Source organism: Mercurialis annua, linkage group LG3 (assembly GCF_937616625.2).
Source record: "Mercurialis annua linkage group LG3, ddMerAnnu1.2, whole genome shotgun sequence".
Lineage (NCBI taxonomy): Eukaryota > Viridiplantae > Streptophyta > Magnoliopsida > Malpighiales > Euphorbiaceae > Mercurialis > Mercurialis annua.
Window position 1 is genome coordinate 59,158,233 of NC_065572.1, and position 26,953 is coordinate 59,185,185.

Consider the following 26,953-nt stretch of genomic DNA (forward strand, 5'->3'; position numbering starts at 1 on the left):
AAAAGAAAGGGTAACAACAAACATTCTGTAAACCTCCAGGATTTATTGACATAAAACGAAACATCATTAACTTCCTACTTAGCAATTACGATAAGAGCAAATTATTATGACACCCCTCATATTTGATATAATTTATATTTTAGTCCTTCTTATTTAAAAATTGAACTATATAGCACCTCACTTTTGTTTTTGTCAATGATTTAGTCCTTCTGTCCATTTTAGATGTTAATCAACGAAGTTAACGAAACTATATGGTCCCCCACTTTTATTTTTCTCAACAATTTCACCCCTCACTTTTGTTTTTGTCAACGATTTCGTCCCTCAGTTTTGATAATTAATTTACCCATAAGTCCTTTGACTTCGTTGATTAACACTAAAAATGGATAGAGAGACTAAAATATTGACGGAAGCAAAAGTGAAGAGCCATATAATTTAGGCCAAACCCATCTTCAGGTCCCTGTACTCTTCGGTTTTTGTTTATTAGGTCCCTTGTAAACCACTTTGTCTTCCTCACTCCCTGTACTATCCAATTTCGGTTTTAATTGGTCCCTCAGTCAACAGAACACATCGCGTGGGTTCCACTTGCCGTTAACTGACAGTTGTTATTTTACACGTAAGCAATGGCAATTTTAAATAGGTCCACAGTGGAAATTACGAACGACATGGCATCTTTACTCATTTTTATATTCCCTCTTAAAATTAGGGTTAGGAATTTTAGTTTCCCTCATCGCGCTTTCTCTCTAAGTCTAGAAAAAAAATGTCTGACGAAACGAAGTACGAAGGTGTGATTCCTGCCGGAGATATACCTAACTGTAAGTGCGGTACCAAGGCAAGATTGTTTGTGTCTTGGTCGGACAAGAACCCCGGGAGGAGATTCTTTCGTTGTGAGATAAGGTTTTCTGTTCAATGCAATAATTTTCAGGTTGAGGGTTATGCTTTAGGTTCGCCAATGAACTTCAGGTTATGGTTAATTTTGGGTTAGGGTTTATTAACTGAAATGAACTGTTAGATTTTTTATTATTGTTTATGAATTTCCAATGATAAGATTGGTTGTGTGTATTTCTTTAGGGGGGGGAGATGTTCTTATTTTTATTGGTACGACGAAGAGTATGCTCCCCATCTGAAAGTGATGTTGAGGAACTTGAAGTGTGGTCAGACTGCCTTGAGTAAGGAGGTAGAATACCTACGGGGAGAAGTGTTTCGCCTGAAATACATAATGGAACATGCAAGCACTCTTGATTCTGTTCAAATGGAGAAGCAACTCAAGGAATTTAAGGCCACCAATATGAAAATGAGCTGAAAAATAAGGTTGAAGAGATGATAGAGTATGTCAAAGAGATGAACTCACTGAAAAGGAAGAAGGACGACTTCATTTATTATCTTGCTATTGTGTTGCATGCAATGTTTGTTAGCATGGCTTCTATTATGAAATCGTAGATGTTGTAGTTTGAATTTGGTACTTTTAATGTATGGAGTTGTAGTAATCTGTAATGTTGTAGTTTGAATTTGGTACTTTTAATGTATGAAGTTGTAGTAATCTGTAGTGTTGTAGTGTTACTGTATTTGGAATCAATTTGGTACTAGTAAGCTGTAAATTTGGTACTTCTTATCTCTTGGTTCATATTAAAATTGTTTATTAGCTCGAGACATTATCTATTAGCTTATTTTACAAATGACAATTTTTCTTCGCCTTCAAAGACATTGTTAACTAAACTTATGTTAGAAATGACAATTGAATTTTGCCTAAAAATTTCAATTTTAAGAAAATTCTTACATAATAGTAGCTTGAATAAATTGTAATCTGGTTAACAAAGCCTAACCAGTGGCAAAAAATATGCTCCACAACAGCATGTATAATGTGTAATAACATAAGTAATTCCTACCTGCCAAAGACCCTAATCTGGTTAACAAAACCTAACCAGTGGCAAAAAACATGCTTCATATAGCATATATAACATGTCCTAACATAAACCATACCTGCCAAAAGATCCTAATCTGGTTAACAAAACCTAACCAGTGGCCAAAATATGCTATATTTCAGCATAATATAAAGTGAATTGTTCAGACAAAAGTTATCCACAATTCAAACTTGGTTAACAAAACATTTAGACTGTAAGAATGTTCACACCTATAACCAAGTTAACAAAACAACCACACTAGCATTTTCATTTCTTCTCAATCCTAGGTCAAGTGTTACGTCCAGGCATTTTCCATGGTTTTCTCACGGCTGCTTGTAACTGGCTCATGGTTATAGCTGGCTTCCCTTTCCATTTCTTCTCACCACTTGGCTGACCAACATAGCTCCCTGTAAATGGGCGAGGAGTTTCTGTTGAAGGTGTAGCCTGGGGGTGAGGAGTATCATACCTCCCATACAATGGTGCAGCATGCTTAGTTCCAGGCTGCAAATTACAGCATATAACATAATTACACATTAACAACCATAATGTACCTTTTGCATGTCACTTATAATAACATACCCATCTCCTTCTAGTAGAGGCAAATCATATTTCAGACACCTGATGAACCAACTCCAGTTTTCTTTGTTTTCCACTTCGACAACTGCCCAAGCTAATGGAAACATCTGATTGTTTCCATCGCGTCCTATTGCGCATAATAGTTGGCCTTTACAAAGCCCCTTAAGAAAGCATCCATCCATTCCGAGAATTTTTCTGCAGCCAGCCAGCCAGCCTTGTTTGCAAGCAGCAAAACAAACATAAAACCTCTTAAAATGATTTACCTCACAACCATCTACATTAGCTGACTGTACAAGGCAAGTTGTCCCTGGGTTACTTGCCTTTATTTCCTCTGCATAATCAAACAATCTGTTGTACTCCTCCGTAGTCATTGTCTCAATGTCATCATACATTTTCTTCTTTAAATTCTTGCATAGTGTCAAGCTGACCTTGAGCTTTAATTCAGTTCTACATAGGTCCTTCAACTCTCTAATTTTGATGAAAGGTTGGGCAATAAGCTTTTGCCTAAGGTGTACAGCCAAGAACCTACTTGTTGCCATTTGGTTTTCGTTTGTGATATAACATCTGTGATTTGGAACATATGTCTTCACCATTAGATTTCCTTCCCAACCATCCACACTAGCCAAAAATAGCCACGGGCAGCCTTCATAACATCCAGCTCTAATCCTTCTTTTATCATTCTTTATAAAACGAATTCTTAACTTTTTCAAAACTGCATACTTTGCTATCGCATGTCTGCATTCTTCCACATTCCTAAAAATCATGCCCACATAGAATACAGGCACAACTGTTTCTGTGTCATACATAATCTTAGAACTAGGTCTCCTTAAGGCTTCATCGTGACATTCTTCATCAACCTCGCTGTAGTAACTTCCCATTTCATCACTGTCATAATATAGACTTCCAGTACTATGCCCAACATCTTCCCCTTCTTCATGTAACTTATCCTCTTCATCCACATCGTGGCCTTCAGAACTTCCATCGCTTTCAATAATATCTTCATTGCCTGTTACTTCCTGCTCTTCAACCCCCACTTCCTTCTGTTGCTTTCTAACAATAGTGATTTTGGACTTTCTAACGTTCCTCCTAGCATCATGCAACTCCTCATCCTCCTCATCATCAGTTAGAATACTAACATTAACACAAACATTATCAAATGTTTGGTTAAACATTTCATCCTCTGCCTCTATCTGCTCACCACCTTCAACCTCTATCTGGTCACCCACATTACCCTCTACCTCTACCTGCTCACCAACATTACGCTCTATATGCTCACCCCCAACCTCTATTTGCTCACCATCAACCTCTATCTCATTTTGCTCAAAACCACTATCCTCAAATTTATTATGTTCAACATAAAAGTCCAGCTTATCACCGTTCTTAATATTAGGTATCATTTGAAAGAAGCTCTTGTCATCATAAATATACCTAAATTCAGACATGAACTGGTCTTTATAATACAACCCACTTATTTCTGGATACCCAAATTTAGTTACCAGATGCCTAACAGCAGCATAGGACAAATGGTCAATTTCACATAATTCATCAGCCATTGTATGTCTACCACGTCTATAATTTTGATGTACAAATGACCCACCATGATGAATAACAATGATAACACTAGGGGGAGTAAGAGGGAGAGACATTCTGAAAATATAACAAATGAAATATTTTAGGGCAAATACCACTTGCAGCAAAAATAAATGCAAACTAACTAAAATTAGGAAAAATAGATTCACCAAAATTTATGGACCACTTATATCAATTGAAAAGGACACAAATGACAATAAAGCACGATAATATTCACATAAACAGACCAATCAATTTCAAAAAACCACAAAAAACCCTAATTTAATCAAATTGAGAAATTGGGGACCACTTTAATCAATACTTTAATCAATAGATAATGTCAAACACCCATTATATTTATTCACATAAAGAAACTACACAACCAATCAATTTCACAAACCCACAAAACAAACCTTAATTTAATACAATCGGCAAATTGGGGACCATTATCAATAATGGGCACATGGGCACAACAACAATAAAAAAAGGTACTTACCTATGATTCTCCTGTCTCCCTCAGCAATAGACAAAATGTGATCCACAAGCTGCTACTTACCTTTGACGGCAACAAACAAGAATTAAATGAGAGTTTAATTAAGCGACAATAATAAGAAATCAATAAGTTATGAATGAAAAGAGAAGATTGTTTTTGAATAGTCAAGAGAAGCGATTGGAGAAAAGAGCTGGAAGAGAAGAGGTCGTTTTGAAAAATTTAGGGTTTTGCCAGGTTTAGAAATTCTAACGACGACGTTTCAATTTGTCCGACTCACCATTTGGTGTCCAGTCAGCAACCACACAATTTTTACTAATTACTCCACGTTTTATCCACCTCACCCCTAACTTATTCATACACGCTCGTTAACGGCAAGTGGAACCCACGCGATGTGTTCTGTTGACTGAGGGACCAATTAAAACCGAAATTGGATAGTACAGGGAGTGAGGAAGACAAAGTGGTTTACAAAGGACCTAATAAACAAAAAACGAAGAGTACAGGGACTTTAAGATGGGTTTGGCCTATAATTTAGTTTTCAAATAGGAAGGATTAAAATGTGAATTATGTCAAATGTGAGGGGTTTTATAGTAATTTGCTCTTAGGTGAACAACCCAGGCAAAAAACGAAACGTTTCAAAAAACCATCATTCTCCGGTACAATAAGCACCTCCGTACATTCAACAGTAGCTAATTTTGAGTAAGAAAGAAGAATGAGCAGCGCCAAACCAGTAGAAGCCGAACAAGATTTATGGGCACGAGTTCAAAAATCAGCCGACGATCTCTACACAACTCGCGACACTTATTTCCCTGTAAACCCACTTGACAAGATCGCCAAATTACAGTCTCAATCTCAGCTTTGTCTCAGTCTACTCGATTCCATTCCTCTTGGTACGCTAATGTAATCTTGTTTTTTTGTTGTAAAGTTTGAATCTTTATGCACTTTACTTTGTGGGTGATTATTAATTTTTTGTGGGTGTTTTGGAAATTGTTTGTTTTAAAGATTCAATCTTTTTTGTGTTTTAGTTTAAGGGTTTAGTTATGATTAAGGTTGTAGATTTTGGTTTATACGTTGTTGTGTGGCTAACTTAGTTGTGTATGGTATCACTTGTCAACCATTGCTATGTTGATTAATTGTGCTCTTAAAGTTATGATACATAAGGTGGATAGTTTAGTTTATTATTTCTCGTAATCGAGAGTCTCCCGTTTGATTGGGATTTTGTAGAGGTTCGGGAAATGTTTTTTTTTTTTGTAAACTTTGGTATGGAAACAATTGTTGCTTTGCAGAAGAAAGGAAAACGACAGGGCAACGTGCTGAATATGAGTATTTGAAAGGGAAGATATTGGATGTGTTGCCTGACTATAGAAAAGAAGCGGAGGACCATCTATCAAAATCGGTAAGCGATATGAAATAAGCTTGTATTAATGGGTTGGTATAATGGTGATTAGGGCATGACTTTTTGTGCACCAGGTCAAGTTAAATCCATCTCTTGCGGATGCGTGGCTTTGTTTGGGTAACTGCATTTGGAAGAAGGGAGAGTTATCTTCAGCCAAGAATTGTTTCCATCTTGCGCTAAACAAGGTTATTTATAACATCAAGCTACTTGTTTTCTATAGTTTAATGTAATCATGTCTTATTTTCCTCTTACTTTTGTCACTGTGTGTAATGTTTTATTGCTTCATGGTACTTTTATTTTGTGTTATATATACAGGGTCCAAACAAGAAGATTCTTTGTCTTCTTTCAATGCTTGAAAGAAGAATGTCTCAAGGCAAGATTTTTTCTTACTTTTGTCTTTAATCTTCTCATCAATGTGTGTTGTTGTTGATATATTATATTTTTTGAATTCTTGATATTATTTGAGGAGCTAATGTAATATAAGCTTTAGCAAAAGACTAAAAGTCCATGCTATGATTTCAACTGCCTATGCATAATTGTAGTCCTCACCATACGTATCTATGTAAATTTAAACCGGAGAATATGTTAAAAATATATCACATCAACACCCTTGCATGTGTAATCTGATCTTGAGCCAGTATGAATTTTTCTGAATTTTTAGGCTACTCTTAAGTGGAGGTTTCAAATTTTTGGTGCTAGGATATGGTGGACAATGAGGCAACATTGCTTCAGGTAGTTTAGCAGAAATTCCAAATGATAAACTAAAGCTGGGTCTACTTTCTACAATGGCAATGAACTCTTATAAAATGCAAGTTAGATGCTGTCATTTGGATCTTAACATTACTGTCATGCTTATCATAAATTTTTCCTGTTATAGGTGCCGAAAATCAGGCTGAGCTTGTAGAGGAAAGCATTCAACACGCAAAGGATGCTATTTCTTTAGATGTAAAAGATGGGTACTCTTGGTGTAAGAATCCAAATTAAATTTGCCCCATGTTTTGAATATATGCCTCATGGAACATGCATGTTGCCAAAAACATTTATATTTGTATGTATCTCACATTTCTTTCCTCAAAATGGTGAAGTTTTCAATGGCCTGAAATAATTTTTATGTGATGTATATGGGCCATCTTTCTTAACTATGATAACTTCAGCCTAAATTCCGTTTTCTCGTTGTAAAAAAAAACTATATATGCAAAACCACAGTGTATCTACACCATTCTGGTTTTTAATTGACTGTAGATTTTTAATAGGAGTTTATTTTTGATGGGGGTGCCTCTCTCTCTTGCTGGCTACTTTTTGGCTGTGCTAATCGCACCCAAAACTACAAAAGTTCTAAACCTGTCCCCTTCATCACACCCTTCTCCCAAACACTTATCCTCAGGTCATGTGGGTGGAATACTATGGATGGATATTTACTAGTCTAAAATTATCTTTAAATTTCTAAAGGATGAACATGTTGCATCAACAATCGGAATTATCATTTTGTATACATGAACGCTAGCCTTGGTGTATACCTGAATTTACTTTCACTTATTATGTATCTAGGAAGAAAGAAATAGGTCATTTTATACAATAAGGTATCAACTTGACATGAAAACCAAATATTTGGAGATGCGTGTCACTTTGAACAATTCAAGCCATCATCCTTCTAACATGCGATTGAAGTTGCAAGCATGCCACAAATTGATTTACCTTTACTTGAGGATTTGACCTTTTTGACAGACAACTTAGGAAATGCATTTCTTACAAGTTTTTTCATGACTGGAGCATGGGATCACAACAAGCTTCTGCACTCTTTAAAAGCATACCAGAATGCTGTGAGTCCGCTAACTGACTTGATGATTTGGTCTTATTTGATTCTGTGTTGTCATCATGTGGAATTATTTTTCCTTTTTACGTACTAAGTTCTTTAATGTTTTTTTTCTTTTTTTTTCATTTGACCAGGAGAAAGATGAAAGAATGCTGTCCAATCCAGACCTATACTTCAATTCTGCCACGGTAAGTTATAAACTTTATTCTGTTTGTTTACATGAAACAGCTTCTTTGGACAATGATTAGTTAGTTAGAAGGTCTAAATGAGTGTAATAGGTGAGCATGCCATCTTTCACCCAAATGCGTCGTTATCTGTTGCTTTTGTTTATCATTGGTTGGTAGTAAACCGAAGTTGAATGTCTATAGGTATCTGCTTTCAGTTGTTTGGTGAAATGGGTGAATATTAACTTTCAAAACAGAGTTTTGTGTTGTAAATTTAGTTGTAGTGTAAAATCACATACATGATGATGATAATTTTGATTTAAATATGTAGTCAGTTGGAGTATTAAAATGTCAATTTTTGGTTGAGCTCTTCCTATTGATTCAGGAGCTAAGTTTTGTTCAGCTAAACCTCTGTATCTTATTATTATATTATGGTGTTTCTATATTCAGGTCAACAAATATTTAGAAAACTATGAGAGAGCCCTTAGTGGGTTTGAAGCCGCTGCCTCAAAGGATCCTAGTCTCAATGCGTCTGAAGAGGTTCAAAAGATGGTTAATCTTCTAGATAAGTTAGAGAACTCTCTCAAGGTAAGATATTTTTGTAATGTTAATAACGTAGGCAGTTCTCTGACATGCTTGACCGTCGACTGTCTTGGCCCCGGTTCTTTGTTTGGCTTTTGGTTTAATGGATTTTTCCCCTTTCCTCCTTTATTGAGGAAGTCTTCCCCTCATCAATGTATTGATAAAATCCTATGCTGGATGTAAATATTGCAATAAATTATAATGTCATCTGACTTAGTTAACAGGGAAAGCATAGGACGTTAGCGTCTCATATTTCACAAATTTCATTTATTAGCTTATTTTTCGACAATTTGAATTTACAGGGACAAGCTAAAGCTAAAAGACTTGCATCTCTTGCATCATCTTTGGCAGCTGTTAACTGTAAGCCCCCTTGCTTATATATTTTTCAAGTTAATAGTGAAACTTTCAGGTATGATTATGAGTGCATTTTCCTATCTTAAAAGGAGTGCCCTGATTATTTTGCATGATCTGTCTAAAAGTGAATTCATCATTCAAAAGAGCCACTGTTGATGTGTTGTCTGATGGCCTCAACAAAGCTGTAGCAATTGTCGGAAAAGTGCTTTTATTTGTTAAGCATGAGAACGTCACTCCTCTGTAAGTCCTCCTCTGAAGATCACTCGGCTACTTAACTTTTCGACATTCAAATGAAGTAATATAAGTGGACGACTTGTACATTAGCATGCATTTCTTTTGTATGAAACATCTTTAGGTTGGCTCTTATCTGGCTGCTAACTTGAGCTCTGTGCATGCATATATTCAAATTCATGTTAGCAATTAGCACACGTCTGTGTGTTCATATCATTTCGCATTAGAAGCTTTATTACGAGGTGAATTATTTCCTATGATGGACTGATTCTGGTCCTGTTGCATTGCTCTAGTCCCAATTAAGGCATACTTATCATTCTAATATTATTATACAAAGTTAGTATATGCTTTGTTACTTTTGATAAAGTATATTTGTTGAAATCAACTGATTGTCCCTTTTTATTTTCTTCCTTTATTCTCTTGTATTTTTCCCAGATACTATTTGGTGTGTGATTCTAATCAAACATGTTTTGTTCTATCAGTGTACGGCATAAACAATGCTGCGGTAAGAGCTACTTGCTGAACTTCTCTATTGATTTCCTTTAAAAAATTTCTTTTCTGGCGGGTCTTTTATTCTTTCTCTCTATATCTGTCCAGTCCATCCTCTTGTGTGCAGTGTGAAAATGTAAGAGCTATCAAATTGCATTGTAAACCTTGATCATAGCAACATAAATCGCAGCATGTGTTTTGCATTTTATAGATCAGGATTGTGCCTAGGCAACCACTGATAGAAGAAACAGAGGATTGCTCTTTTATTTAAATTTTTCTATTCAAGGATTTAAAACAGAGAAATTTTTCTTTTGGCTAACTTATAGTTTCTATTCAATAATAGGATTTATGTAATTAAATTCACCTGTTATGAAGATTATTTTTTCGCGTAGTTTTATCATCCAGTAAATAGGTTTAGGCGTTGCTAATCTTAGTAAAAGTTTGACAATATCAGCATACTGTGATATACTTTCATTCTTACACTCAAATAAGTTGTTCTATATTTCCGTTTTTTGGGATTCATTAATCCGAAGCAAGTTTTAAATTTACTTTTTTGTTGAGTTAGCTAGGCAGGGTAATTGATGCTTATCTAATCATCACTTTTCATTAGCTGTGGAATGTACTCGCTAATTCGTTGCATAATCTTAGATTTTGCAGAATATTGCTTTAGATTTTGCAAGCACGGTCCATCGTTGTATGTAATTGGTTTAGCTGATGTATGCAAATAATGAATGTTCCTGCTAACAGATAAAGGAGGGAGATCAGCTAACACTTTTGGAGCCTTTTCATCATTGTACCGACTTTTCTTGGAAGGAAAAGGTATCCGTACCATTGATTATTTTCTGTTTGCTTCATTTGGTTATGGTAAAGGTTGAAAAATATAACCTATTTTGGAAAATGTGTCGTTTTTCCATTTTCCATTTTGGTAGTTTCCATTTCAGCATTTATGTTACGTGCAACATAGGTGAAGGTAGTGGAGGATTCCAATGCTTCCCTTGTATTCGAAACCCAATCGTCCACTGGGAATGAGAATGCTTATCTATTGTACTTTGAACAGAATTATGAATTATGATATGACGACTGATTTTAGTTCTCATGTCATTTGAAACAGCGTTACCAGTTTAAATCAATTCGTGTGGATTTCATAGAGCAAGTTGTTGTCAATGGGAAAGCTCTCTCACCGCACCATGCAGTCCGTTCATCCATATTTGCTCAACATAAACCATGAACTTTTGAAGTGATATAGTCGCTTTGAAGTGATATAGTTGTGAATTTTTTGTGCTCATATTGAGGTTTTGTTTATATCATTCATTCATTTGATATATTGTAAATATAGCAGGAAAAAAAGAAGAAATGCTGCTAGTAAAAGAATTGAATATTGTATTAGAACCTTCTTGTTTGATTTATTGAAAATTTCTTGCTTAATTACTAGGCAAAATTCAATACGATGTCTTTTCAAGCCGGCAGAAAAATGAAATAAACTTCACTTTATTCAATATGATGTGCATGTCAATAGATAAAAGTACTGTACAATAAAAGAGTATTCTTCCATGATACTTTGTATATTTCCAATATTAACAAGTATTCTTATTATTAATACACATTATACATAAAAAAAAATATGCAAAAGAACATACAGCCAGCTATTACAAGATAACTAAATGTCGTGTCCAAACATAAAATCTAGCTCAATACAAGCTTATCCCACCAACACTCCACCGGAAATTATCAAAACATATTTCCGGGAAAAATAAATGAACACAATCATTGCTTATAGTAACCACTTTGGTGGGGAGGGGGGTATGGACTAGGAACAGTGTAAGGAGGTCGAGGATGGGATCCAGGCTGCGGTGCATGGGAATTGTAGTATGGGCCACGCCAACCTGGGTAGGCAGGTTGACCATATTCCTGACTTGGTGGCGGCTGCTGTTGAGCCTGAGGAGGCGGATAAGGAGAACCAGGAGCAGGTTGCATATGATAAGGCGGAGGCTGCTGGGAAGCAGTATAAGGGGGAGGTGGGTGAGTGTATCCTGTCATAGCTGGCTGCTCGGGAGGCTGATAGTAAGGAGGTGTTTGGGGTCGAGGATGGGGAACATTTTGCGGATCTGATGTTGGTGGTGGAGGATTTGATCTTGGAGTTTGATGGGCCTGATTTACCATAGGGTAGTTGTAAGAACTGGAGTTCTTGCGATCCTGAAAGCTCAGTCCGCCCATTTGCCTCTGTACATCTTCCATCATTTCTCGGCACTGCATACTTCTTGTCATCACAAAATCACTGCACTGCTGCTTCACATTGGTGATTGCATCCTGTTGCAAACAGATACCATAACGAACCCATTCTTAATTTCATCAAGTGAGGTACCATACTGCAAAAGCCATCCGATTTGACATAGTAAAAAATATATGGTTTTTCGGTTAGGTTCGATTTTAAAAGTAAAAAAATTAGTTAAAAATTGGTACAAACTGAGCTGGAAAAAAGTCACAATCCACTAGTTTGGTTAGGTTCCATTCTAAATCTCTATATACTTGGTTTGATTTGATTTTTAAAAAAAAATGGTTTGGTACGAACAGGATGCACACCCCTAGTTGAACACAGCTAAAAAATTGCAAAATATTCTACCCACAAATAAAACCTAAATTTTACACCCACAAACAATAAATGTATATAATACCTGGAGAGTAACATAGAACTTCAAACCCTCGTTGATGTTATCCTTTATTTCTCGATACTTGGCTATAGCAGCCTGTATTTGCTTATAACACTTCTCGCGAGATGCTGAAACAATATTCAGAGAGCAAACATTCATATCAAAAGATGTGCATCTATTTTATGATAAGAGACGAGCGACCATATTTGATGCATATAAAGCCAAATTGAGAAACACCAAGGACAAAAACGTGCCACCAAAGAATCCAGCAAGGGACTGTCAAACAAGCAATTTGGTAGGCTATTACCAGAGACAAAACCAAGTATTCAACAGTGCAACTACAAATTTAAGGTTCAACCATTAGTGCAAGTGTTGAACTGCAGGTTTTTAAAGGAAAAAGAGCTTGCTAATACGGTTTCAGTCACAGTTCAAGGATCGACTAATATATGATCAAAGGTCCACCAGCAAAGAAAACAGAAGGTAAATTTTCTTTGCATTGTATGTCCTGACATGATCGACGAAAGTGGAAATCGATAAAAACCTGTTTTCATCAGACTTCTCTCGAAGCAGACTTTTTTTTCTTCTTTTGAACTGACATTGATGACGAATATTAGCATAACCAAACATTCTAGGTCACAAATTCATGTATGAAATTATGAAATTTTAAAAGTTCCTACATTGGTTAAACTCCAAAATTTATAGTAAACTCGGAACAAGCACATTCTTAGTTACAGACCTCAACATGCACTAATCGTAAGAGAATGATATACAGATGCATGCTTACTAGGCATTCATACACAAGAACAATCTTCATGTCGGAGATGTACCTTTGTAATCTTCAAGATTAAAGATGGCAGAGAAATCCTCATTTTGAGCCTGCCAGTAAGGACAATACAGAATTTTAGGAGCAAATATTATGTGAAAAATTTCAACTGACACTAATAAAATGAAAGAGGATGTCATAAAAGAAAACACATAATTTACAGGGTCGTTTTAAAAATATTAAGATGGATATATGAGATTGAATAGAATCCGTAATGAGAATATTAGGGAGAGGGTTGGAGTAGCTCCAATTAATAAGCTGAGAGAAGGTATAGTAAGATAGTTCAAATGCTGAGCCATAGACCTAGTGATGCTCCGGCTAGAAAGTTAACTATATTAGAGGAGATGTAGGAAAGAAAGAAAGAAAGGAAGAGGCCTAAGTAAACTTAGAGGAGAGTGATTCAAGATGATTTAATGGCCTTATATCTTTCCACAAATATGGCACAAAACCGAGCAAAAGTGGGAGAAAAGAATCCATACAGCCGATACCAATCAGTTGGGAATTACAACTTAGTTGACTCGAGTTGAGTTGTATTCAGATACTAAGATGTAAATGAAGTGGCTCATGAAAAAGTTTGTTCATAATAGATCTTGCATGGGTAAAATTGTAAAACAATTTATACATGTTGATATGGGTCAAATCAATGACCATCTTGATAAAAACAAAAAAATGCTGATAAAACAAATTAAGAATACAGAAACAGCAGCAATACAAGTGTGTTTCAATAGAACATATTTTATAGCTACCATCAAGCTTTTAGAAGAAGCGTCTCTTTACAATAGAAATATCGCAAAAAAGTAACGCAGATGTTTCAAATGACCTAGAAGAAGAAAGAAATGCACCTGAATTTGCAATAACAATTGTTCTTGTGCTTCAATATTTTGAGCAATGTCTTCACATATTCGATCATATTTTGCAATCTCTTTCTTGAAAAGATCTTCATAGGAGCCGGAGGATGTCATCAACTTTGGTAATATGTCATCCTGAAACGATATAGACATGAGTTGCACATTAGAAGGAAAGAAAGGAGCAGGTATATGCAAGAACCAAATCGTACAGACTTTTCAAAAATTCGGTTTGGTTTTCCTTCTGAGAAGTTCAGGAAAACCCGTGTCATGTCGTATCATTAAATCGTGTCGTGTCTAAAATTATTATGTTTATCCATCATTGTCAAATTAATTAGAGGCAAAAGCAGCATTTTATTCATGATAACGAAATGTTTTAAGTGTGATAGTGATAACAATACTTTGCCATAGCATACCGACCAAAAGAAATCATCACCTGAGAAGTTGCTAGTAAATAAATTACATGCGAGTCTCATTCACACGCTGCTAAATAAAGGGTTTCAAGGCATTTCATGATCCAAAATCAATAACATCCATTATAAAGTCAGAAAGATCTATAAGGAAAAACAATTGGCATGCAACAAACTAGTTACTCAAGAATAGTATCAAAAATTGCTTATGCACACCTTCCTTTTCATTTCCTTAAGCATGTCTTCAAGACCCGCCCGCTGAGCACCAAGTACCTCCAATTGCCTCTGCATAGTTGAGTAAGCAAAGTCTATCACTTGAGCAAAAAAGAATCTTCATATAAGCAATAACTTGACAAGCATTATTTATAGGTTTATACTCTGAATTTTTCTTAATCAAGACACTTTGATGGTGTATGCATAACAAGATTTTTTTTCTACAATCTTCTTTATGACTATTATCACATTTATTCTTTTTTAAAATCAGGACCAAGATCTCGTTCACACAACAAACTACAGTAAATTTATTGTTCCATTTGCTAATTATACCAGTTCTGTCATCAGAAAATACACATCTATTTGTTATGCTTAGATTCTAAATTCAACAAAGAACAGTAAAACAGAATCTGCAATCAACAGCATTTGTAGTTTGTGTAAGAAGAAAAAAAAAAGACAGTTTTAATCTCTTTCCTTGTGCGTGCAGTAAATTTTAGAAATTTGCACTGGCGCCACAAATTTTTCTTTCACAGAAGTTTTAAATTACAAATAAAGGGTACTAAGTGCTGAGTTATAATTGGATAGCTAATCAGTTCTTCACTTCAGGCCTGTATCATCAAATGGTCCAGGTAAACTAGCAAAAACATCCCGACAAAAAAAAAACTAGCAAAAACATAAGTTTTTCAAAGAAAACTAAGGTTGGCATAAATAAATTAAAGCTTGAACAGCATGATGCAGACAGAGAATAAGTAGCGGTGCAATCCTTTTTCCTCTTTAAGTAGCATGGTTAGGGGACAAATTGAAATTAAAAGATCTATCTACACAAAATCATGAACAGAAACAAAATTACAAATGATAGCAAAGTTTAGCAATTGAAGAATTATACCAAACTCTGCTTCAGGGACCCCACTATAGCATCTTCATTAGCATCCAAAGACATCATTGGTCTAGCCAAAGTCGGAAGAGCAGATTCTATCTGGTAAGTACAAAAAGAAGATAAAATCACCATTTAATTATTATTCACGAACAAAAAAGTACTCAAAGTTCATATCTTCTAAGAGCATGAGCCTTTCTTGGTAGCAGCAAAATTTTAACAGAATCCGTTGTCAATGAAAGCTTCTAGCTAGGATTTCAGATCCCCAAAAATGTAGTCATTGGTTCACTGATCGACAATAGTTACATTGATCGCATAAAAAAAGGGCTCTCTTAAATGCACAACATGCAGCATACAAATCCCTTAAAAGTTATGATGAGAATAAATAATTGGACATCGATTATTCAAATCACAACAGTTTAAAGATTTAATAATGTACCGGTCGGCGATCAAGGATTGACATGAGTGCAGAATGATCCCTAACTGAACGCTCAATTCTAGCATCACTTTCTGCAGCTTGCTTTAAGTTAGCTGCAAATCTATTTAACCTATCCTGCAAGTTCTTTGTCAAAGTGCTGGACTGAGGCCTAGTCCACCGAGTACCGAATTGACTTCTAAACTGAGCATCTTCAGATGCCTCTTTCTGCAAAAGCTCCTCAGTCTGAACTAGCAATTCATGGTTTACTCTTCTCAAATCCCTCAGCTGCTGTAATTCAACTTCCAAACCAGCTGGACCACCACTAATTTGCACTGCTTCAACATCTTCTTTAAGATCTGTCGGAAGCATAAAATTTCCTTCCAAAGCAAGAATTGAATCTGGCAGGTCCATTTCCTTCAGCCTTACTCGAGCTAACTCGCTGCCTTGCTGTAATTTCTCAGCTTGTGTCCTGATAATTTCATCAACCATTTCTGTGTATCTTGAAAGAGCTTTTGCACTGCTATCTGGAACTAGACTTGCAAACATCTTTTCTTTGCTTGCATCTAGTACCTCATTCATAGGCATTGATTTCACCATTGAAAATGCTGGAAGAGGAGGTAATGAGCTCGGGGAAGGAACTCTCATGAGATAGACTCTATCATTTTCCTTCACAGCCCTCTCCAAGTTACGATTAATATTGGCTTCCAGCTTGCTAATACCATCCAGAAGCTGTTGTGCAGCACCCTTTGAGTTTTTCTTTGCCTCAGCTAAGGCACTAATCCCAATCTTCAACCTTGCAATTTCTTCAGCAATTTCTTCTTTTTCATGCAGCTCTAAGCTATATCGATAACAAGCTTCACCACAAAAAAGTGCTGATTTCAACTGAACATGTGCAATCCAAGCCCTATCAAAATGATCCTTTAAAGGGGCAACAGTGAGCGCAGCTAAAGCTTCCTCATAGTAAAGCCCAACCTGCAATCACATACAGTAGAAAACTGAAATTAAATTCAAACAAAACAATCATTCTGTTCTGACAAAACCCAGAACACAACGGATCTTCATTTTGCAGTCATACCTCAGAAATTAAAAACAAATTCAAACATGACAACCACACTAACACAACAAATCTTCATTTTCAGTCATACCATAGAAAATTAGAAACAAGTTCAATAAGAAAACAACAGTATGAAAAAGCCAGAACACTACAAATTTTCATTTAGCAGAGCATTCAGAATTAATTCTCTAAGGACACATAAATTATGACATTTATAGCTTCTATGCACATAACACAGTTAAGTAATATAGATGCACCATACCAGCTAAAAACTTTAGAACTCTAAGGCCTCCTTTAAAATGACAGCATACAAGAATTAAATTCAAGCTATAATCATGTCCATACAGCTATGATTTCAACTTCCTTTACTATTCCTTGTTCTTGATGAGATTTCTGAACATAAAAATTTCACTATCAGTTCAATTCAATTCACTCACTTCAAAAATTTCCTAACAGAAACATTACTAAAGCCCTCAAAAGCAGATTAAAAGTTCACAAAACTCTGTATAGAAATAACTTTTGGCCCTTATTTGAAATAACCAATATGCAAAGAATTCATTAACTTCGGTCAATCCAATCCAATCCTCGGTTAATCTACTAAATATTTGATTCAATTCTAATTCTAATTCCTACAGCTTTAAACTTATCAAAAAAACTAACACTCTTAAGTAATATATACCAAAAAAATTAAATAACTAAACAAAGACTGACTGACCTGCCTGGCAATTTTAGCACAAACACCAGGAGTACTCCCTTTAGCAATAGTATTCTCAAAAACTGAAATTAAATTCAAACAAAAGAACCACGCTGGCAAAACCAAGAACACAACAAATATACATTTTGCAGTCATACCTTAGAAATTTAAATCAAATTCAACATAACAGCCACACTAAGAACACAATAAATCGACATTTTCAGTCATACCATAGAAAATTAGAAACAAGTTCAAAAAGAAAACAACACGATGAAAAGACCAGAACACAACAAACTTTCTTTTAGCAAAGCATTCAGAATCTAATTCTCTAAGGATACGTAAAGCACAACATTTATAACTGCTATGCACATAACACAGTCGAATAACATAGATGTTACCATACCAGCTGAAAACTTTAGAACACTAAGGCCTCTTTTAAAAAAGACAATGTACAAGAATTCGATTCAACAAAATTCATGCTAAAATCATGTCATATAGCTATGACTTCAACTTCCTTTAATATTCCTTGTTCTTATGAGATTTCTGCACATGACAATTCACCATAAAATGAATTCAGTTCAATTTAATTCACTCACTTCAAAAATCTCCTAACAGAAACATTACTAAAGCCCTCAAAAGCAGATTACAACTTCACAGATTCAATCCAATCCTCGGTTAATCTACTAAATATTCGATTCAATTCTAATTCTAATTCTAATTCCTACAGCTTTAAACTTAGCAAAACACGCCCAAAAAACTAACTGACCTGCCTGGCAATTTTAGCACAAACACCAGGAGTACTCCCTTTAGCAATAGTATTCTCAAAAACACACTCCTGTGCCTGAGCCAACATCAACCTCTCCAACATCCCGGCACACTCAACCGACACATCCACCGTACTACTCCCTCCAATACACGCCTTAACCGAAGCATTATCCCGCAAATACGCAAAAGCGCCAGCCGCCGCAATAAATGCGTGGCTCGCCTGCCGTCTCCCTTCCACCGTCCCTCTATCAAACGACAATCCAATCTGACTATGCACCGCCCCTAAATTGAACAACACAGCCGCCTTCTCCAAATGAATATTCTGCTGCGAAGCTTTCTGCTTCTGCTTAAACGCATCGTACCACAAAAACATCACCGTATTGATGTGATCTTTATCCGGCGAAATCGGAAACCGCGTCTCGACTAAACAGAGGGCTTTGTAGTAATTTTGCAAGAGATCGCGGCGAGAAGTCGGCGATGGATCGGAGAGGCGTTCGAGATCGGAGCGGTATTGTTTTAGGGTTTGGAGATCGTCGTCGAGGTTTTGAGCTTCGCGTTCTGAGTAGTACATTGAGATGTAGTTACGGAGGGGACGGTAGAGGTCGGTTGTGGATGTTTTTTTCTCGTAGATTGCGAGCATAATGTTTGTTGTCGCCGCCGACGACGAGGATTGACCGGCCATTGATGAAGATTCAGTGCGAGTTTTAGAAGAGAGTCTTGACGAGACTGTTTTGCTAAGATTGATTTTGGTTTCTATTTTTATTATTTTTCTTCGTAGCAAAGGAAACTAAAATTATTTTTTCTTCTTGTTAAACGTTACATATAGTCCTAGCTAATTTTGATAGCCAAATGATTTTTGAGAAAATTAGAATAAGTACCTCATTTTTAAAAATAATCTAATTTTCTATCTCGATAAAAAAAAACCCCTCATCATATTAATATTTTTATTTTTTTTACCCTAAACAATATTTATATTATAATTATACCTACTATTTATTAATTTTTGACTTTAAAAATATTTTTCTTACTTTTATCGTGAATTACAGCTGTCATTTTTTTATTTTTCCTCTCTTTTTCTCTCTCATTCCTCCTCCTCTTCTTCTTTTCCTCTGGTTCTTTTTTCTTCTTTTTTATGTCTTCTTTTCTTATTTTTTTTTTCGCTCCGCCGCCGTTCCTTCATTGCTCCGTCGCCGTTTATTCATCGCTCTGCAACCGTTCTTCAGCCGTCGTTCTTCATCGCTCTGCCGTTTTTTATATTTAATTTTGACAATTTTTTCTCAACTCGTGATGATTAATACGATTTGTTTAAATTTCCATATCTAAATAAATTATTCTTGAATTTTCTCATTTTTAGATCTAAAAATTTGAATTAAAAAAGATTTTATATACAAAAATTGATTTTCTGCAAAAAAAAACAGTTTCTGATTATCATATGAGTATCATCATTGCATTATCATGTAAGTATCATAACACTGCAGAGAAAATTGATTTTTTTATTAAAAACAGCCTGTGGTTATCATGTTATTATCACTATATTATCATTTCGTTATCATAACACTGCATGAAAAAAAAAACAGCCTTTGATTATCATGTTATTATCTTAACATTATCAGTATGATAACTAGATGATAATAAAGTATGATAAGGTTATATAATTGGATGATAATGTAATTGAAAATATAATTACAAAAAGATTCATGATACCAGTGATAACCAGAGGATAATTAAATAATAAAGTTATGCTAATAGTATGATAATATGATACCTATATGAAAAACAATACATAAAAATTATGATAACGAGATGATAATGTGAATATAATAGTATGATAAGGTTCTTATTGATAATAAAATGATAATAGTATGATAATATGATACTTGCATGAAAAAAAAATTATGATAACGAGATGACAATATTCTTCTACATATGATACTAATAATAGCATGATAATAAAATCACAATGCAATATGATACATTGATAATTATATGATAAAGTGAAACTGTGATAATCATATGATTATGTAATACTGTGATAATCATATGATAATATGATTTTGTCTAATATTATCCAGCAGTATCATCACATTATCATATAATAATCTGCTACATACGATACTGATAATGATATGATAATAAGATGTTAATGCAATATCATACACTGATAATTACATGCTAAGGTGAAGCTGTGATAATCTTATGATAAGGTGATATAGTGATGATCTTATGATAAGATGATAATGTAATTTTGTCTTATATTATCCAGCAGTATCATCACATTATCACATAATAATCTGCTATATACAATACTGATAATGACATGTAATAAGATGACAATGCAATATGATACACTGATAATTACATGCTAAGATGAAGCTGTGATAATTATATGATAAAGTGATACTGTGATAATCATATGATAAAGTGATACAGTGATAATTATATGATAATGTGATACTGTGACTTTTTATTTAGTTCATATAATTTTTGAATATGCTATTAATATAATAAAATATTTAAACAGTAGTATATATTTTTAAATTATAAAATATTTGATAATACTGAAATAAATAAATAAAATTATTTTATTTATTGGTTACTAGGAATATTTATTAATTTAAAGTATGAAGAAATAAAGAATACCTAATTCAAAAATGTTTTAAAAAAAATTGAAACAAGTAAACAATATAAAAGCTTGAAAAAAGAAAAAAAGGATACGTCAGATATGTGGAGAGAGAGAGAGAGAGAGAGAGAGAGAGCCTATTATATAGGCAGAGTAAAACTCTAATAAATTAGACACGGGGAGTAAAAATATTAAAATGGCCAAATCATGGAGTATTTTTGTTAACTTTTCCTTATTGAGGTCCAAATTCAAATTATTTTCTTTTTTTAGGTAAATACATAAATCTCTCATGATTGAAAAAGGCTAAGCTTTTTATGAAAATTTCACAAAATTTAAAACCTTTAAATTATATTTAATTTATCCTTAAATGCCGGATTTTGTTTAATTATGTCCAACTACGCGATTTTATTTATGTGTCGCTAATGAGTAGCATTGTCACATCCGCGCCATGTAGGCATCACATCAGCAAAATCGCGTAGGTGGACATTATTAAAACGAAATACTGCCTTTTAGGATAAATTGGATAAAATTGAAAGTTTTAAACTTTTGTGAATTTTTTTTCAAAATTTGGCCTTTTTAGTCATTTAGCCTTTTGATAAATATGTTTGATTAAAAAATTGAACAAAGATCAATTAACCCTTTAAATTGGCACCAAAGATTAAAAAAGGATTAAAAACTGGACCAAAATATTTTAATATTTTTCTTAAAAAATTACCTAATTTAAAAAAATAGCTCAAAAAAATAATTCTCTCTTTTGGCGCTCGGTAAATGTCCTTGGTAACCTACGCTGTTTCTCGCAATAGGAAAAAGACCTAAAAATCAACTATACGACGGAGAAGCAAGTTATTGATTTGAAGCTTCAACTTATTGATGAAGTTCTGGAGAAGGAAGTTGCACAAGAAGAGAGAATAAGATTCATGTTACGAGCATTGATATTAATGGTGTGATTAGGGCTGAATCAAAAAACAAGTTCAAGAGATAGATTAGGGGTGTGATGATATGGAGAGCGTTAAATCAGTGGTTAATGAGAAGAGTTTGAAGAGTAATGGCTTAACTCAGGGAAATAATCAGAGGAGCTCTGATGCTGAATTTTCTCTAATTGATTAAATAGGAAAAGATGATGAAGCTCAATTCAAATGAGGTCAATGAAGAAGAGGACAGATGGAAGTATTTTTTTTGGTATGCTCTATGATTGAGTGGAGTCGAAACTCTTCAGATTGCAGGGATTTTGAATAGATTAAAAAACATTGGTCTTTTAAAGGTGATTCAAATTAACCCTAAAATATTTCTTTTATATTTTGATAGTGATGAAGGGGAAAATGAAAGCATTTATGTTCTTATTTTTTTTTTTGATAAGAAACATATGGTTCTAAATGAGTGGGAGAAAGATGAAGTTCAAAGTGAATGAATTAAAAATTTCTATTTGGATCCAATTACCTGACCTCTCATGGGAGTTATGGTCTGTAGGAATGTTAAGTAGAATTACTAGCATGCGTGGAAGGGATCTCTCCGGAATTCGTGTACTTGGCTTATCAATTACTAGTTTTATTTATCAGACATATTCGTTTCTTCTCATCTCAACATATAATAGCAGTCCACATGATATAGTGCTGAAAATATAAACAAGTTTGGAGAAGCATAAACACGTCTAACGCGCATATGATTCGATCTGGACTAGTTATGCAAAGAAAGTAGTAGATACTCCTAAGCATATATATAAACCTGGCGGTTTCTAACAAATAATAGAAGTATGTCTGGTCTGGATTTATAACATGCACAAAGCCTAAACCGGGAGTCTAAGTTTGTTTGATTTTATTAAGTGATATTGAATGCTCTATATAACCTTTTACTACTTTTTCGTGGTAATCCTAAGATGTCTAAGTGATGGGCTGGAATTGATATGATTTAGCTAATTTTAACATGGTGAGTCCTTTACCCTACTAATATTGGAGTTAAAATGCTTTTGGAAAGAGGTAAACATTGCAAACATGCTCACTGGCAGTTGGTATGCATATAAGGTGAGGAATACTTTTGAACCTCGCTGACTTTTGAGTGCCTGACACTCGCGCATGTTTGACCATCGTTGTGGTTCGAATTGGTTCTTCGACAGAACACGGAAGTTGTCTGTCTCGTCAATATTGTTCTATCACCGAGGCCGATTACGAGTTCGGGGTGGTCCCTAAACTCGGCCTGCATTTGGCTGGGTTTGTCAATTGTGGACTCATGGACCCGGTTTATACTTTATGTTATATAATTGGACTTCGAGGTCCAGATTACATCAAGTTTGGCCCGTTATAGTGCATAAAATTAAAATGCATTTAATTCGGGTTCAAATTGGGCCTAATTCCGAGCCCAAACGAGCCCGAAAACCTAATTGCAAGTCTAGAAAAAAATTTGGAAAATTTGGGAAGCAGTTATGGGGAACAGGGAAGAACAGACGGTGCCGCCACCCACAGTATCGGCGGCGGCACCGTGTACTGCTGGCGGCGGCGGGATCTGGAGCAGGGAGGACAGCAGTTCGTCGTTTCATCATTTTAACTCGGTTTTTCATGCAAAAACACTCAAAAACGCACCAAAAAGCACAAGAAATGCAAAAAACACATAGTGAGATTTATTTAAAGTGTCTAACGTTGAATTAAAACACAAAAATAGTTGATTTCATGGTGAATTTAGATAAGATAATTTGAGCTAAACAAGCTTAAAAACATCCTCACATGTATTATAAGCTCTATAATTGATATAATTCTGGATTTTTACCATATAGTGTGTATTAAAACAGCTTATAATTATATAATTTTTGAATTTACCTAAAAAATTCATCAATAACACATAATTTGACAATTATTGCAAAAACAATAGCAATAAGCTAACATGCATCCTATTTGACAAAATTCAGCAATTGCAAATAAATCATGGCATGCATAAAAAGCAATAAAGAATGAACTGAGGGTCCTCAAAAGTACCATTATGAGTCCTTAGCTTGTTTACTGGCGAAGAGGATGCGAAATCCAACTTCGAATTTGTGCAGGGTTGTGTTTTTCGAGAATTGAAACGTATTTAAGTGTTTTTAGGACTGGAATTGAGTATTTTTGTGTGTATGTGTGGTGTGAGGGTTCGGCCATGGTATGATTTTTCTAAGAGGGGATCGAATTCTAAGCTAGAGTTTTTGTATCTTCGGTCCAACCTCTTGCTAGGTGAGCTAATTGCACTATTTATAGAGATTAATTAGGTTAAAGGTTAATTAAGATTAGGGTTTTCCAAATTATTTTTACGTCATTCTCTAATTTTAATTAATGCATTTGAGATAAGAAATTAAAGTGTTTGGATTAGTGAAAGCTACTCAAAATTGAGCAAATCCCGTATTAAGACTTGATGGGATTATTTAGGTTTAGGGTTAGCTAGGGTTAGGGTTTGCTAAATTATTTTTACGTCATTCTCTAATTTTAGTTAATGAATTTGAGATAAGAAATTAAAGTGTTTGGATTAGAGGAAACTACTCTAAAGGGAGCAAATCCCGTATTAAGATTTGATGACTAAAAAAAACATGTCTAACAGTCAGTTTTGATGACCGAAAGCATTAAAAATGACTTTTGGGACCCTATCGATTTAGATATGTTCAATTTTAGTCCGTAATATTTGCAAATTGGCCCATTAATTTTTAAGATATTGCAATTAGTCCAATTTCTAAACTTAGACTACAATCTTTTTTAATTTTTATAGAGCATATGCGGCTAATTATGCTTTAATCCTCTAAATTCGCAGATATGCACTGATTATGCCTGCTTGGATTCTAGCAAGCACATCGATAACTCGTCACTCTAATAGATTTCTCTAGAAATCACCATTGAACGCTTCAATCCCTTATCACTTTTTACCTGTCCGAAAAATAGGCGTCTACAACTAGTATTTGTATAATTATGAGGATTGATAAAATATTATCAAGTTTTCAATTTGTATAAGTTGTTTGATGTATATCATAAAAGTTATTATTATTAAAAGGCTTAAATGTATAAAAAATCACCAACTTTCGCGTGTTTTTGGTATTTAACACGAACTTTTAATTTTGGCATAAAAATACACAAACTATCTGATTTTTGCAATAATAACACGAACATCATTTTGGGAATAAAACGACAACGTTTCTCTCCTAAAACGGCACCGTTTTTGCCTTAAAACGATATCGTTTTTTGAAAAAAAATAAAAGTTTGGTCTTATATGCAAAAATTTGATAGTTCATGTATTTTTACGCCAAAATTAAAAGTTCGTGTTAAATACCAAAAACACGCGAAAGTTGGTGATTTTTTGTGCATTTAAGCCTTATTAAAAATATTCAATTTTGAAATTTAGTTAATTAAAATTAAAATTCAATTTTTCTTAAATATATCGATTATATAACTTAAAGGATAAATAAATAGTTATCATAAGTTTTCAGTTCATATAATCTGTTTGTTTTATTTTAGATTTATTAATCATAAAATATGCTTTTATAATGGCCAAATGACTAAAAAAAGTCAAATTTTTTATGAAAATTTCATAAAAGTGAAAACCTTTCAATTTTATCCAATTTATCCTGAAATGTATGATTTTGTTTCAATTGTGTTCAACTGCACAATTTTACTTATGTGGCGCTGATATGTGCCACATCAGCGCCAAATACATAGTTGGACATTATAAAATGAAATCATGCATTTCAGGACAAATTGAATAAAATTTAGGAGTTTGGACTTTTGTAAGTTTTTTTTGAAAGGTTTGACTTTTTACAATTAACTTAAAAATTGATTTTTATTCGTTTTAATGTTTGTATACTTATTATTTATTTTTTAACTTTTTAGTATAAAATTCATTGTGAATTTAAATTGATTAAATTTAGAAAATAAAAAAAAATAACATAGTTTATTAGGATTATTTTTCAAATACCTGTGTTTGTACGACATTTTAGCCCATCTTTCCCAGTAGGTCACCCATCCTCCCATTACTCCACCCATAACTCTTTAACCATATAGCTCCCCCACGCATAACTCCATTTCACCCAACTCATATTATTGTTATATATCTATGTGTTTTATATTTAAATATAACTAAAAAAAATATTTACTCCCACACTTTATCCCCGCATTCTAAATTGATTATTTTTCATAATAATTATTTTTATATACAAATTAGTGCAACATAATAATTAATTAATTTTTTAATAATTTTTTATATAAAAATAATTAATAATTATTTTTTAAATAAATAAATAATAAATAGTTTTTTTAAAATTTTTAGTAAATAAATAATAAATAATTTTTTTTTAAAAAATATTGTTTTCAAATATTTTTTTTAATAATTTCTTGTCTCTAAAATTGGCGAGAATTATTTTGCCAATTTTAGTAACGGATTTAGTGAAGGATTCAAAATTCGTCGTTAAATGTAGAGATGAATTTTTAATCCGTTACTAAATTTGCGGGCAAATTTTCACCAATTTTAACGACGAAAAATATGTCGCTAAAGTTGGCGGGAGTTAATAATTTGATGAGATTAGCGACGGATTTTGAATCCGTCCCTAAAATTCGTCGCTAAAAGCATAATTTCTAGTAGTGTTTCTTCGTCTTTTCCGTTTGCTTTTCCGTTCGTGCTTCCATTTGTCTACTTCCGATGGATTTCTCATCGTTTCCGATCGTTTTTTCGTTCTTCTTTTCCGTTCGTGCTAGTCCGTTCGTCTCTTCCGTTCGCACTATGGATTTCTCGACTCATTTTTAGATTTGTATAATTTTTAGGGTTTTTGTAATAATTTAAACATTTTGTAAATAAATTATTGTAGATCTATAATTCTTTTTAAAAAATTGTTCTGCTATTCATATAATTATTTATTTTTTTCTTATTCATAGATTTATTTATTACTACTGATTTTGTAAAGAACAAATTGATTTATGGTGCATTTGTAGTAATTTTATACTCCCTCCGTCCCAAAATAATAATTCTATTTTTAAAAACACACATATTAAGAAATATGGTTATTATAATTATAATGTTGAAAATTTTCAA

The 26,953-nt window shown here is 33.9% G+C and overlaps 2 protein-coding genes across 3 annotated transcripts; one reads left to right on the plus strand and one right to left on the minus strand.

The window, feature by feature from the left end:
* Nucleotides 1-5,149: 5,149 nt before the first annotated feature.
* LOC126675494 (uncharacterized) lies at nucleotides 5,150-10,987 on the plus strand. 2 transcript variants are annotated; one of them, XM_050370139.2, is made up of 13 exons: nucleotides 5,150-5,423; nucleotides 5,820-5,929; nucleotides 6,004-6,114; nucleotides 6,245-6,302; nucleotides 6,807-6,896; nucleotides 7,655-7,749; nucleotides 7,877-7,930; nucleotides 8,357-8,494; nucleotides 8,791-8,848; nucleotides 8,968-9,082; nucleotides 9,556-9,578; nucleotides 10,310-10,381; nucleotides 10,674-10,814. In XM_050370139.2, the coding sequence occupies exons 1-13, from the start codon at nucleotides 5,246-5,248 to the stop codon at nucleotides 10,685-10,687; spliced, it is 1,116 nt and encodes a 371-aa protein (XP_050226096.1). In that variant the 5' UTR covers nucleotides 5,150-5,245; the 3' UTR covers nucleotides 10,688-10,814. The 2 variants fall into 2 exon arrangements, with proteins under 2 accessions (XP_050226096.1, XP_050226095.1); XM_050370138.2 differs by having other exon boundaries at nucleotides 5,151-5,423; nucleotides 9,509-9,578; nucleotides 10,674-10,987.
* An 88-nt stretch (nucleotides 10,988-11,075) lies between these two features.
* Nucleotides 11,076-19,112, minus strand: LOC126675493 (vacuolar-sorting protein BRO1). The gene is made up of 8 exons (XM_050370137.2): nucleotides 18,308-19,112; nucleotides 15,815-16,765; nucleotides 15,388-15,477; nucleotides 14,505-14,573; nucleotides 13,876-14,016; nucleotides 13,038-13,086; nucleotides 12,235-12,338; nucleotides 11,076-11,869 (listed from the first exon to the last, which is right to left on the minus strand). Exons 1-8 carry the CDS (start codon nucleotides 18,986-18,988, stop codon nucleotides 11,327-11,329), a joined length of 2,628 nt encoding a protein of 875 aa, XP_050226094.1. The 5' UTR covers nucleotides 18,989-19,112; the 3' UTR covers nucleotides 11,076-11,326.
* Between the last annotated feature and the right edge of the window lie 7,841 nt (nucleotides 19,113-26,953).